This window comes from Phaenicophaeus curvirostris, chromosome 8 (assembly GCF_032191515.1).
Source record: "Phaenicophaeus curvirostris isolate KB17595 chromosome 8, BPBGC_Pcur_1.0, whole genome shotgun sequence".
Taxonomy (NCBI): domain Eukaryota; kingdom Metazoa; phylum Chordata; class Aves; order Cuculiformes; family Cuculidae; genus Phaenicophaeus; species Phaenicophaeus curvirostris.
In genome coordinates this window covers 28,180,044-28,194,450 of record NC_091399.1, presented here as the reverse complement: position 1 = coordinate 28,194,450, position 14,407 = coordinate 28,180,044, and the positions used below count along the sequence as shown (strand labels likewise).

The window sequence follows — 14,407 nt, the reverse complement described above, 5'->3', positions numbered from 1 at the left end:
TGTCACAGAGAATTTATCAGCCAAACACAGCGCTGGTATAATGCACCATATAACTAGTGCATAAACAAACTTCAGCATGATAAATGCCCTGCTTTGAAGCCATAAAGTTATTAGCTGGTGGCTGTTAGCTACTGCTTAGCATGGGACATGCTCCTTCCGTTAACCCCTGGCTGGCGCTCTGAAGCCTGGGGAGATCTCTGGAGGGCACCTCCATGCAGTGAGAAAGCACAGAGGGACCTGGAGGGGAAGGATGGTTCTGCTGGCACAGATAAGTATCTGCATGTTGCAGCCGATGCAAGGATTGCGGAAGGGAAATGCTTGTTGGAAATGGGGCTCTGAAGGCTGGCACACCCTCACTGTCCCATCTGAGAGCTTCAGCAGCTCCTCTCCATCCCTCTGCCTTCCAAGAGGCAAATGCAGAGGGGAGCAGGGCCAGGGTGGTTATGTACATACCCATGGCTCTGACCCTCCTGGTCTGCAACCACTTCAGAGATGGGCTCAGATAAGGCTGGAGGACAAGAGTTGCCTCTCCATCGCTGAGGCCACCTCCTTTAGATGAAGTGCTGCTGAGGCTCTGAAGCAAAAGCTCTAAATTTTTCCAGCATCAAGCTCCAGTGAGGTGTTTAGAGTTCCCTCTACTGCCTGCAGCGCATGGCTGCCTGCAGCTCCTGATGAGCACAACCTCTTCAGAGGCTGGGAGATGCTGTATAAGCACGGCTGGGCCCCAGGACCTGCATCAGTGGCCACGAGCTGCTCAGCTGGAGAAGTATGACCAGCATCAGCAAAGCCAGCAACCAGAAGTGCCAGGGTTCCTGCCAGCACTGGACCTGGGGCCAGGCTGTGACACTCCTGTGACACTCCTCTGGTCCATCAAGCCTCCTCCTGACTCTGTCCCATGCTTGGGTACAGGATTGGCACAAGAAATCGGGCACGCTGGGGATGGCAGCAGGTCTCCAGTGCTCAGTCCAAGATGTAGATGAAGTTACACTGCAGAATGGTAACTTCATGGCCACAGCCTCGAGCCCCAGAGCCACTGTGTGAGATGCTGGTGGCTGGGGACTAACTCCCATCCCTCTCCCAGTAAAACCACCCCTGCGAAGAGGCAGGACATGTCTCAGCAGGGATAGCTGGAGGGCAGTGGGACTCAGAGCTGCCTCAGCGCCTGTTCCTCATTAGAAGGCCAGTGTTGAAGAAACTTGTAATTAGAGCCCCAAGTATTAATTAATCTCCATGACCCTCCTCTCATTCTCCTTCCCCTTCACCCACTGCTCAGGAGGTCAGCGTGGATTATTAACACCTGCAAGTAGAGGATGTCAGGCTCATCGAGTGGGTCGGCAGACCTGGGACCATGTCCCCATGTTCAGAGCAGCTGAAGGTACCCTATCCCTCCCTCCCTGCCCGCGTAGTGTCCTTTCCCTGCCTCCTCTGTCTCATTTTTGGGCTTGGCTAGGGACATGTGTCACTCACTTGGACACAAGTCAGCACCTTGGGGACAGCATTTAAGTGAGCTGAAACATCTCAAAATCGGAACAGCTGCTCTTATGCATATTCTGCCTGCACAATTCCTTGCAGTGTGGCAGAGAGCTGACCTGAGCATCCCAGGGGCCAGGTTGAGTCTTGCTGGAGACAACCTATCCTTGGAGGCCTCCCAGCGAGACAAAGTGCAGAGCAGCCAGCCAAGCCCAAACCCACCACCCAAAACGTACATCCCACCTCTGTTCATCCTGACCTTGCTTGGGTCTTTAAGAGCCTTAGCACTAAGAAGCCAGCCCTGGGGCACTGAGGGGGCTTGGAGAGCTTTTGTAGAGCATGACCCTTCCATCCCAGGGTTACTCATGCAGACTCAGCCCCTTGTGGCATGGACACGGCTCCTGGGAAGGCGACGCTCACTAGCAAGACACTGCCCAGACACAACTTGAGGACCAGTGTGCTACAGAGAGTTGACACAGAGTAAGAAAATGAGATATGAAATAAACCCAAACTTTTCTGACTCCCTGGCTACCACCAACTGCTTCCCTCATCTGATTTTTTCCCCTTTTCTGCTGCAGCAATAAAAAGGGGAAAATCAACATCCAAATGATCTTGTTTATGGCGACTAAATAAGCTGCATGTGCTTAATCCGTTAGAGTTTAATGAATTTACGACTTGCTTTGGAATTTGACAAGGGCTGTAAAAGAGTAATTAACATTTATCAGTGTGTTTTTTATACACACCCTGCCCTCCTCCCATCTCCCTTCCCTCCTCCTGCTGCCTGTCGCAACGCAGCACTAGGTATCGGGGGGAATATAAAAGTGATCAATTAATTCTTAATAATCTCAGGAAAGATTGTAGAGTTGCAGTATGAACTCAGGGAGTGTCAATAAATGTGCCAAAGGTTGGTTCTCCCCCCTTCCTAGTGCTGCCGCGAAGGAATGTGGGCAGCTGGGGAGGGGACGGGGCTGTGGGGACAGTGCTTTGATGGAGCAACCCTGCACCCCTTTCCTTCTCCATCACACTCCACTGCCCTCCAGAGCAGCTTTCTGTCACCAACACAGTGGCCTCTGGACAAGAGGAGAGTGAGCAGGGGGCTGGTAACGCGTCGGGTCCCCATCTAACGCAGTGGGAGTGACAGAAGTGCAACTCCAGTTGCTCCATGTGCCAGCCAATAGCTCCAACCTGATAGACCCAAACCTGTTCAGAGTGACCTCAAATCCTCACCACCACAGCTGTGGAAATCTGAATATCTGATAGATGGAGAGTACAGCCGGTGGTGCTGGCATCTGCACCACCCCAGCTGTCACCCCACTGTCACTTGGCACCGGTGGCCGCGGCTGTTTCAGGTCTGTTAGTCAGGAGGGGATGTCAGTGCTGACCCCTGAGACAAGCGAGGGGGATCACACCTCGCTTCTGCCTGGCCCTCCCAGCCACTCAGCTGCGGTCAAGCAGGCTAGAAGCAGGGATGCAATTTGTGGGGCTGCAGCAGCGTGAGCCCAGGCTCTCCTGTCACCTGTCCCAGGGCAGGCTGAGCATCACCTAAGGATCCCAAGGGATTTCTGTGCTGGAAGGCCAGTGTGCCCTTCCCTGGGCCACCTCCCCTGGCAGCCCTGAGGAGCAAAGCCAGAAGGAGCCACAGCCATCACCTTCCCGGTGTGGTCAGACGATGCCCTCCCCTGTGACCACAGCACCCTGACCCCAGCAGTGTCCTTTGCAGGCATCTGCACGCAGGGAAGCCTGCACGCCCAGGCATCCATGAGGGGAGAGAGGGGTCAGTGCTCCTGGGGGTGGGTAAGAGGCTCTGTGGCGGAGAGAAAGAAGAATCTGGGCTCAGCTGTGGGGCAGAGGGTCCTGGAGACCCACAAACAAAAGCTCAGGATGATAAATCCTCAGAAGTTTGAGACTGTCCGGGGATCTGCTCTGGACAGAAACAGATTTTCCCTGTCGAACGTAATGGCCCAGAAATAAGCAATGAGGCAGGGATGGAGAGGGCTGGATGCAGAGAGTCTGGAAAATCTCCACCCAGCCCTTCACCAAGCACCAGTGGGGGTGGGAGTTGGAGACAGAGATACCCTCCCTGCAGGCTGGGATCCCCGTGCCAGGCACGCACCCACTGACTAGCTGGAGCAGGCTTGGGATTTCTTACCAGGCAGGAGAGATTCAAGCCAGCGCTAGCAGGATGACAGCAGGACAGGCAGGGATGAGAAGGGGAAAGTTAACAGTATGAGTTTGCTTTCTTTTTACCTGAACTATGGTTTGAGCCTTGCACAGGCTGTGGGGTTGGGCAGGGAGCAGAGCCCAGAGTGGAGCGGGGACGAGTTCCATGCAGGGTGAGGAGGTAGAGGGGCTGTGGCAGAGGCACTCTGCATGGCCAAATTAGCAGACAGCATCAGATCCCAGCAGCCTCCAAATGGAAGTGTCTCCAACCTTGTGGTGCTGTGGGCTGCACAGAAGTCTGCCTGTCCTGCACACATATATCTCAGGGAGGGAGAAATGAAGGCACAGGGAGGGATTTCAGGCTACCAGGACTGGTCCCAGCACACTGACATCTGCTCCGCTCACTGCAACAGGTCTGGGTCTCCATTGCGTGAGTGCTGAGGCTCCCAGAATCACTCCAGGATCACTTGTTGGTGCCAGCTGCCCAGCCTCATGCTCAGAGCATGGTGCTCCTGCAGTGCTTCCCATTGCTGTCCAGGTTCCACCACAGACCTCCTGTGTGACCTCAGAAACCCTGCACTGGCTCAGCAGCTTCCATGTCAGCCTGTCTAAACACCACCTCCTCCTGCAGAGACCTTGCGGCGGGAGTTGGCAGCTCAGTGTCTCTGGGATTTGTCATGGTAGCACCAGAGTTATCAAAGAGCAGCTTGGACCAGGCACCCCAAAGGGCTGGGTCAGCCAGACCCAACACCATCCAGCTGCCAAGAAAGCAGCTTCTGAGGCTGAGGACATGGATGGGATTCAGGTCACACGGGCTGGTGTTCCCTGGCTGCTGATACCCTGCTTCACATCAGGCACATGACTTCACCTCCATGCAAAGCTGGAACCTCCCCAAATCCCCATGACGTGTGAGGCAAATCTCGTTAGTGAAGGAGCAAGGCTGTGATTGGAGTGATGCTTGCACAACGCTTGCTGCTCTGGAGTAGCACTCACAGATTGGAGACAGCCCAGCCAAGCTCTTGCCTCAGCCCTCGCAGGTGCTGCTGATGGTCACAACAAAGAACATTTATCCCACCGCATTCCTAGCTTCTCTCTCTTTCCGTTTCCCTTTTCTCTTGCTCAGGTGTGACAATTTTAATACCCACAAATAATAAGGTGAATGGTAACCATAGCAGTACATGCAGTCCTGTGACAGCTTTTTTTCTGGCTGCAGGAGGCCTGGGATCACACTTCAGGTGGTAGAAGGACTACAGAGAGTTAACAGGAGATTCACAGATCCCCTAAGCATCTTGCCCTGGGTCTTAAGCCCATAAGCAGTGGCCCTAAAGATGATTTTCAGCCATGATTATTAGAAATCTATTGATCATCTGGACTCCGTAATGACAGATTAACCATTTTAATAAACCACCTATTAATCATGCATTAACCCCTTTCAGCTATTTGTACATTGAAAACCACATTGACAAGGGTTTGGGGATTTCTAGGAGGCTTTTTGGAGGGGGAGGGAGGGGAGGTTTCTTTAGATAACAACAACAACAACAAGAAAATAATGCAAACTTACAGAGGGGGAGAGTTAAAATCATACGATGAGTGGCAGTTGCAGACGCCTGGGGCCCTCTTTGGTTGTCGCTTCTATCTGGCAATTAATTGACAAGAAATTGAGATTATGAAACATTGCGTCTGTGATCAAAGGAGGCGGGCATCCTTCCCCCATCTGAGGCCAAATCTCCACTCCCCCACAGGAACCAACAGCAGTGAACATCGTTGATTTGGTCTTTGGCAGGTACCAGTCTAGGTAATACCAGCACAAAATTTAGCATCAATGTGTTCACCATCCCCACGGCTCTTTATAGAATCATAGAATCATAGAATCACCAGGTTGGAAAAGACCCACTAGATCATCGAGTCCAACCATTCCTATCAAATACTAAACCATGCCCCTCAGCACCTCATCCACCCGTGCCTTAAACCCCTCCAGGGAAGGTGACTCAACCCCCTCCCTGGGCAGCCTGTTCCAGTGCCCAATGACCCTTTCCGTGAAAAATTTTTCCTAATGTTCAGCCTGAACCTCCCCTGGCAGAGCTTGAGGCCATTCCCTCTCGTCCTGTCCCCTGTCACTTGGGAGAAGAGCCTCCTCACCAGCTGGAGAACAGGCCTTATGAGGAACAGCTAAGAGAGCTGGGGTTGTTTAGCCTGGAGAAGTGGAGGCTGAGGGGAAACTCTGAGCAGCGATAAACAAACTCTGAGCAGGGGTAAAACATCCTAAAGGCGGATCCTACTGGACCATCCAGTTGCCCATAGGGTTTTTTTTTTTATTTTTTTTGGAGAGGCTTGCCTCTAAGAGAGAGCCATCCAGAGAGGCAGGGGAAAAAGAAGGGGAAATGGGGAAAGTGAACACTCTACCAGCTCAGGCCAGCATGGAATGGCTGCTCACCCCCTCTCCCTGCCCTCCCTTGAAACCCACAGCAATCAGCATTGCATGGTCCAGCTCGCAGACCAGCACAGCCTCTTGTGTAAGCACTGGGGATGGGGGCAGGCACTGCTTCCTCCTGCCCCGGCAGTTGCAGCCTCAGAAACCACCAAGTCCCCGGTGCATTAGGAACTGCCTGGAGGCCGGAGCTTCCTGCAGGTGCCTCCCACTCATGAATCACACCTTGTCAGGGCTTGGGGTGCCCAACGGCCAGGCGACCGCTGAGATGCCTGGGGAGCCCTGCCCTGGTGTGCACCCCCCTCCCCACCACACCATCCTGGCCAGGCAAGGGTTAAGCAGGCATTAATCACACTGTTTGAGAGACATTTCAAAGCCTCTTCCAAATATTATAAAAAATGTCTTTAATCATCTAATAGCGCGAACTTCGCTCATGATGGATGGAGCAAAGTCGTCTCTCTCCTCTTGATCCTAACAGATGAGGCTGAAGAGCTGCTGCTCTGGGGGGAGGGAAAGATGGTGAGGGGGTTGGGGGAAGAGAAGGACATTTCTCAACCTCCCACCAGAGCAGTTATAAATATGAGGTCATACAGCAAGAGATGATAACGCATTAAGGGCTCTTGAGATATTAGTCTGTCAGCCTCGTTAGACACAGCCTATTTGGGGCTGACTGCATAATTAGAGGCTGGGGTACCCATAACTCATTGGTGTTTATATGGTAGGAAGGGGCTACACTCACCATCACCCTCAGCACTCTGAGAAGTCATCTTCAGCTGGAATAAAATCCCACTCCCTGCTGCAAAAATAATCCTCCTCCACCCAGGAACAACCTCTACTGCTTCCCACCTCCTGCCCTACCCACAGCCCTGAGCCCACGGCATGCTCAGTGCACCCACCCTTGCCTCTCCTCTCCCCTGCAGGTGGGGAACAGGGCTACAACTTGCCAAGGGGCCCTGAGTAGACTTTGACCAAGCAGAGAAGTCCTGGTGCCCATGGGACAACTCGATGGGGAACAGCCTGTGCTCTGCATCCCCTGAGCATCTCCTGGTGGCCTCACAGCAGGTTTGTCCTTCCTGTGCCCTTCTGCTCTTCCAGGGAACAGCTTCACGTCGGGCTGGAAACACCACAGAGAGGTGGATACACTTGGACAAAGATGGTCCTGGGGAAGCCTGAGCAGAACCAAATCTGAGGAAAGGGATGTCATGCAAGTTCCCCAGGGCAGCTTGTCACTCCTGCCCTGCTGTGAGCAACCTCCACTCCTAACCTAGAGCAACACGCACCAGGGACTGCTTTCTAGCCCAGGATGCTGCCCTGTGTGGGCAGTTGCCAAAAAGACAGAGCAGGGCCCCTCCAGCTTTCTGGGAGCTGCTGCTTTGCCCCCAGGACAAGGGGCACTGAGCGTGGAGCAGCCAGAGATCCCATGCTTGGTAGGGAAGCTAGTGAGGAGCTGGGCTTTCCATGTCCCCTCTACTTTCTCTTCTCAGTTCTGCCTAGGTGGTGGTGAGCATCAATGTGGAAGGGCACTTCCCAAGCAACTCGGCCAAAAAATTGAACAAGTGAAAAAGGGAAGGGGAGTGTTCCCCTTCTGCAACCATGCAGAAGATGCGAGAGCATCGCAAGAGCCGGCTCCTGCTTGAAAGGGAACAGAGAGGCAGCAGCAAGCAGGAGGAGGCAAGTGAAAGCCAAATTGAGCTTCATGCACCCAGTGGAGCTTGCTTTGCAGCCTGAGCCTTCCCAACAGCATGTCCCTGTAACTCCTCTTGCTCTACAGCAGGTGGGAAAATGAAGGCACTGGAAAGGGTAAGGACATCACCATGAGAAACAAGAACTTGCACTGCAGGGACTGCCCTGACACTGCCAATGTCCCCAAGACGTGGCCACTGAGTGCCTCGTCCCCAAGACGTGGCCACTGAGTGCCTCGTCCCCAAGACGTGGCCACTGAGTGCCTCATCCCCTCTCCCTGCTCGCCCACCGCGGCTGGGGAGGGGGCAAGGGGTCTGTGGAGGTGGGGGCAACCCCCTGGCTTCTTGGGCTGAGGTAGGATAATGAATCCTGATGGGGGAAGTGACCTTTTCCAAATGCCACATGTCATTGGATTTTATATCACACCAGGACAATGTGCCATGGGTATTAAAATCGTTTTTCCAATAGAAGTGTGTGTGTATGTGTGTGTCAGAGAGAGATGTGAGAAAAATAAAATTAAGACGTGAAAATTAGGCTGCCTTTAAACACGGCCTTTAGAAAAGACTTAGGTCCTCACAGAGCAGGTCTGACAGAGATGATCCATACCCTTTGCTCCCAACATCACAGATGATGTTGTCAGGGGAATATGACTTCTCCAAACCTCATGACAAAACTAGGGAAAGAATCCCCAGGAATCCTGAGCCCCATTCCTAAAGTCCTGCAAAGACTTTCACCTCTACAGTGTCCCCTTGGCCATGGAGAGACACCTCCAAGGCTGCTCGGCTTACAGAGGCACGTACAGATGCATGTGGAGCACAGACCATCTTGTACATGTGCTCCTGGACACCGGGTCTTACTCTGGGCTGAGCGCTGGAGAAAGCAAAGTCCTACGTGAAAGCCAACACCAAGTTACTGAACCTCACCTGGCCTTCAAAGCAGCCCATGACCTCACAGGCCAGCCCACAGACATGCCATGGAGCATCCACGGAGTTAGCTAGACACACAGGTATGAACAGCCTTCCACATATGCCAGGGTACATTCCCAAGTGAAAACACAATGCAAAAAAGGAGGCACTGGAAGCTGCATTCACTTGAACTCCAGCCTGTTCCCTCAATCTGCAGGGCAATTGTCCGGCTGAAATAACAACGCTGGGACAGAAAAAAAAAAAGGGGACAAGCTGTGTTTGTTTATTCAGCTTCTTTCTCCCCTTCTCTTCTCGACAATGCCCTGACACTGTGTCCTGCCGCGCCAGGGCTGCAACCCCAGCGGACTAAATTTATCCCAGCTGGAGCACTGTTTACAAGCCTTGTCCTGTTTACAGCGTGGTCCATCCTGCCTAGGACCAGGCAGTGGCCATCCCCAGGGTGGACAGTCCATGCTTCACCTTCCCTGGCCTTTGGTGTGCCCAGGCTGCCTGTGTGGTCCCTGCAAAGATGCCCAGGACCTTGTTTCTCACACAGGGAAGCTTGTGGCCTCCTGTCCATCTGGGAAAGCTACAAGGAAATGTGGGTTTGCATGGGCTGCTGCTTGCTCAGTGTGGCTCAGTAGTGGTGGCCACAGCATCAGCAACGAGGGTGCAGAACATCCCATGAAAAACCATTCAGGGGGAATCGTGCTCCACCACAAAAGCATTAATGGAGCTGCCCTTCTCATGCAACTTTGCTCCCCACATCTTCCACTGCAACGGAGAGCCATGTGATCAAGTGGTCACACACCTACCCTTGTCTCCTTGATGGGCTGGGAGGGCAGAGCTGGCAAGAGCTCAGTCCTCTCCTCCTCATGACAGAAGTGGATTTCATACCAGGGGTCTGAAGAGCTGAGCCTGGCCAGGTCCAATGCATCACTGGTGTTGTGAATATAGCTTAAAGTGCTGGGGATGTGGCTGAACACATCCATCTCCTCACACTCTTCCCACACTGATTCCCATCTCTGGCAGGATGAATCAGCAGTGGTCTCCTGGGGAGTGATTCCCCAGCAGGGGAATCTCCTGCTATTCCAGGTCCCCTCACCCACTGGAGTTGCCTTCAAACAGGTCTCAGTTGGCAACATCCGGGCTCTTATTTGCTGTTTAATGAGTCCCAGCTAATGAATCTCAATGCACGAAAGCTTTTCATTAACCCTTTGGCTTGCTGTCAGCATTGACCACTGGTTTGCAGAGGCTGGGAATCACAAGAGTGGTTTCAGAGGTGGCTGTGGATCCTCACCCATGAGCCTGTGTCCCACCGTGTGTCCTGCCACCCTTTCCTTGCCTGTGTCTGGTCTCAGCGGCTGCAGAGGGCACACCAGCACCCTGCAGATGTGAAACAAAGCAGCTGATCCTATGCTCCCTCAGTCTCCTTTGTCAGGGGCAGCTAACAGAGATTTGTCTTCATCTCCGGTGGCAGGGTTGTTGCTCAGCAGTGATGGATCCCTCTTTGCACCTGCTTGCAGCTCATGTACTTAGGCTTAATGAGTGAGTAACCTTCTGGCATGCTGATGATGCAGCCCTCTTCCACATGGTCCTGGTCCAAACCACTGCCTGCTGTCATCTCAGGAAGCTTCCTGTTAGAAACCAAGAGCTCTGGATCACATTCCATGGCGAGAGACACCTCATGTGCACATGGAGGGATAAGGAGAATTTCACAGAGAGACCCTAGGTCTATTTTTAGATCCCAAGTTGGATGAGGGGCTCAAATCTTGATGCCTGATGCTACCTCTGTGCAAAGGAAGGGTCCAAGAGCAGCTAAGACTGAACTAAGGCTTCAGCTGTGGCACAAGATACTTGGCTGCAAGTGCAGTGGCCGGAGAGTGAGCTACCAAGGCTTTCCTGTTGCTCAAGCTTTTTGGAGACAAACAAACTGTCTGGAGTGATGCCTGTGGTGGCACCTGAGCAGTGCCCATCTTCCAAAACACCTCCTCATCCCTCACACCTACCACAATTTTTGCCTCAGGCCCAATTTCAGGTTTGTTTGTACCCTGGGTGGGAAGAAGCCTTTCTGCACCATATGCCCCAAACGGTGCTACCTTCTGAAGCAGAAGCTTCAGGGAAAACAGAAGACGAGATATCCACCCCGGTGCAGCTGCCTGTCCAGAATTTTGGAGATGATCTGTGGGTGGGGTGAATTTGAGCCTATAAAGGCTTGTCTATACGAAGTACTGCTCCCAAGAAACCCCCCATGGTGAGCATTTCTTATTCCTGAAATAAGAGCTTGATCATGTTCACCAGAACCCCTTTCACTCTGAAACACAGCCAGAGCTTTTGAGGTATATTCCACCAGTCCAAAAATCACCTCCCTTTGTTCACGTTCACTTCCAAGTGCAGGCAGGTCATTAAGGGAAGGGCTAATGGAGAGGCACATCCGCGCACAAACACGTACGCGTGTGCTCCTCACACATGGAGCTCCTCATCTCCGGAAGAAGATCTTCTCATCAGGAAGTCATGGCCCTGATTACTTTGTCTTCCACGTTTAAGAACATCCCTAACTGCTCCTTGGATAGCTCAATTAGTAAAGTGAATATATTATATAAAGTCTAAAAGATTAAACTATCATAGGCAACCCATAATTTCATGAAGAAGTCAGGGGAGCATATCCCTCTTATTAACTCTATAACAAATGTGATGAAAATGTTCAAATAGAATGTTAATGCAATGTTACGTGTAATTTTCCCAGGCGATTTTCTGCTGAAATATTTCTTTATTAATAGTAATTGAGGGTATAAATTATGAATGAGGCGATTTTCTCCTTTCACTGGGAAAGACGTACTAATGGCAATAATTCTTTATAATAATTTTTTGGGGGGAGAGTGGGGAGGGAGCTGGGGTGAAGGGTTTAAAGAAAAAAAAATCTTTAAAGGGATTGCAAAATATATAGACTAGCAGTGCATGTTTTATTGCAGGGCGCTGTATTTTATAACCGCGTGCTGGGCATCAGTCCTGTGTGGGTCTGTACCACGTGTGCGCTGCGAGGTTCGGGTCTCCGGTAAAGGCAATTTCCTTGTGCTTTCTCTATTCTGCATGTGTGTAAAGCAAGGGGAGTGTGACAGCACCAACGCAGCGGGCCTGAAAATGCTGGATGCTTCTTCCCATTTCATTTTCTAAGGGGCAGTGACCATATTATGAGCTACAGGCACTTTGGGTTTGTAGGTGGGTGCTCAAGGCAGGTTAGTGGTACAGGCTCTTGCCAATTTAACACACACTGACACCTTTCCATGTCCCCATCACAACCAAAGGAAAATCTTTGTGCTTGTGTTGGGGTTTGGGGGAGTTTGTTTTACCAGCAATGCAGCCTGCTGATCCTGAACCCCCAGGCATCTCCAGCCAGAGAAATGCGTGGCAGAGAGCAAGACTCAGTCTTACAGCCACTGAACCTCGCACAGCCTCAAAGGGAAGGGGAGCAGAGCTGGGAGTGATGCTGGATCCCAAATATCACCCTTTGTGGGACACACAAACAGCCAGTTCGGGGCCGCACACTCCCACACCTCGGACAGGCAGCACCGAGCAGCACAGCTGCTCAGAGGGAAACAAAAAGTCCTTTTTGTGATGCCAGAATGAAAGAGGCGTTTTACAAGGATTTCAGAGCTTGCTTTCCTTTAGGTTTGTATGGTTTTTTCAACAGACCAAACGACTTCAAAATTTTTCCACTCAATTAAAAAAACCACTAGCTTGAGTGCAATTCTCAGCCCCTTCTTTTTGCACGCATCTTTCTTCTCAAAGAAAGATAAAGGGGAAAGAAAAGATGATATGCCTTAAATTTTCATTGCACTTCAATTGGTTGGAAAAAGCCTTTGAACGGTTTAAACTTTTATACCAAAGAATTCATTTTCCACCCTAATTTGTTTAAAACTTTTCCTAGGAAGGAAACTTTTGGAACCAGCTCTGGTCTACAAGCGTAGGAAGAAAAACCTGACCCCAGTACAAACTATAGAGCATCCTGTTAACTGCTTAACCAAGCTAAAAGCATCTCTGGTAGTGGCTTGCACTGAGGGTGTGTGGCACATGTAGGTACTAAGTAAGCAGTCTCGAGCACCTGTACCCAGGTGTGGCTGTGTCCCACATGGGTGCAGGGGTGCTGAACCTAAAGCTGATCATGGGTGGCTTTGCTCATCCCTAGGGACAGCTCTGACATCTCCCATTTCCACCAGAGGATCCCCCCAGCTTGGGTTCTTCCTGAGCTCTCTGAGAGGCTGCAGCAAAGCTGACAAAATCAGTGTGATCCGTCACCAACCCTCCTCAAAATTAGGTTAATAATTTATGATGTTAAATGGGACAGTTAATAGCTGGGCCAGATGATTCCTCAGCTAATCTAGAGCACGGGCTGAGCTGCAACGAGTCCTTTGAGAGTTCATTACACTCCCCAGCCCTCGGTGCTAGTGCTTGTGGCTCTGTGGATACCTATGGGAGGCTGTGGCTGGTGCCGCTGGCAACACGCCTAAGACTTGCCCCTCATCAATTAAGAGAAATAAGGAAATCGACAGGAAAATTAATTTCTGAAGAGACAATGCCTCTGACACCTGCACTGCCCTCAGAAAGCCAGGGGGTTATCTAGGAAGCCGCCCGCCTGGGGAGGAGGTTGCGTCTGCCTTCTTGTTAAGAGAGGTCAGGCTGCTTTCCTCGGGGCTGGGAGAGCAAGGAGGGCTGTAAGTGACTGAGCAGAAGATGATTTTGCTCCTGGGTCAGCCCCAAGCGGACTCCTTACTGGGGAGTGCTCAGCCACATATAGGAAGAGATACAGCAACCACATCTTCTCCCCCAGCATCCCCTCCCCAGCACGGGGCAGCTCAACAGCAGCAAAAATTTATACCCTGATCGTGCACATTCCCAAGGAAACCTTGAGAATGAGAAGGTGCAGCAGGTCTTTTCCATCAAGGAGACAGAGCAGGGTTGGCTGCCTCAGGGACAAGGCGCTGCCAGAGTGCTCCTTGGAACCAGCCCTTGTCTCAGAGCGTGGTAGAAGGTGGATCTTCAGCCACCTGCCTGTCTGTATCTACAACCTCTCCAGTTCTTGTCCCACCCTCTCACTGGCAGATCAAATCAAGCCTGCACATAGAAACAAGGCATTGGACATGGCAGGGCCCCTTCCCCAAGACCACAGCCCCTCTCAGTGCTCTCCCATCTCCCCGGCTTCCTCCTGGGTCCCAGCAGTCTTCCCAGTGTGCAGGATTGGCTTCTCGGGACACGGTGGCGAAATGCAAAGAATTACCAAGGGTTCATTTTGATGTGATGGGAGCTTTTCGCTTCTACCCAGTGTGAGCAGATTAACTGAGGTTCATGGCACCTGAAGGCAACAAGGACCCTCTGGTACTGACAGCACGAGTCCCACTTTGCCTGTCCTGCCTTGCTTTTCTCTGCAAAGGCCTGATCCTGCAAGGCAGATTTGAAATCCTTTGCTTTGCAATAGGGGTTGAGTACTGAGAAGTGCTCAGACTTGCAGGACTGAACCTCAAGGCAGGATTTCTGCAGAAAGGTTACTGGCTCTGGGACTGTGCTCAAGTGAAAGAGAATGGAGGGAGAGACCCTCACTGAGCCCAACTGCACGTGGAGGTAGAAATCTGCTCCTGCACTCCAGCATCTTACTGGGGGATGCTGCAAAGCAGGGTGAACCTTAGGCAAACCTGGAAGAGGCTGCCAGAGTCACTTTCCTCTGTGGAAGAGCTAGTGATGGGTGTCCTAGGGTGTGCTCGTTTCA

At 51.8% G+C, this 14,407-nt stretch overlaps 1 protein-coding gene across 3 annotated transcripts in view; it reads right to left on the bottom strand.

The window, feature by feature from the left end:
* RNF220 (ring finger protein 220) overlaps window positions 1-14,407 on the bottom strand; it is a 229,797-nt gene that overhangs the window by 135,461 nt on the left and 79,929 nt on the right. The window contains exon 2 of one of the 3 annotated variants that reach the window (XM_069862965.1): window positions 5,192-5,266. The exons of the other annotated variants lie outside the window; for them this stretch is intronic. Within the exon in view, the coding sequence (XP_069719066.1) occupies window positions 5,192-5,266 (75 nt within the window). The remainder of the gene's footprint in view (window positions 1-5,191; window positions 5,267-14,407) is intronic. 3 annotated transcript variants of the gene reach the window in all.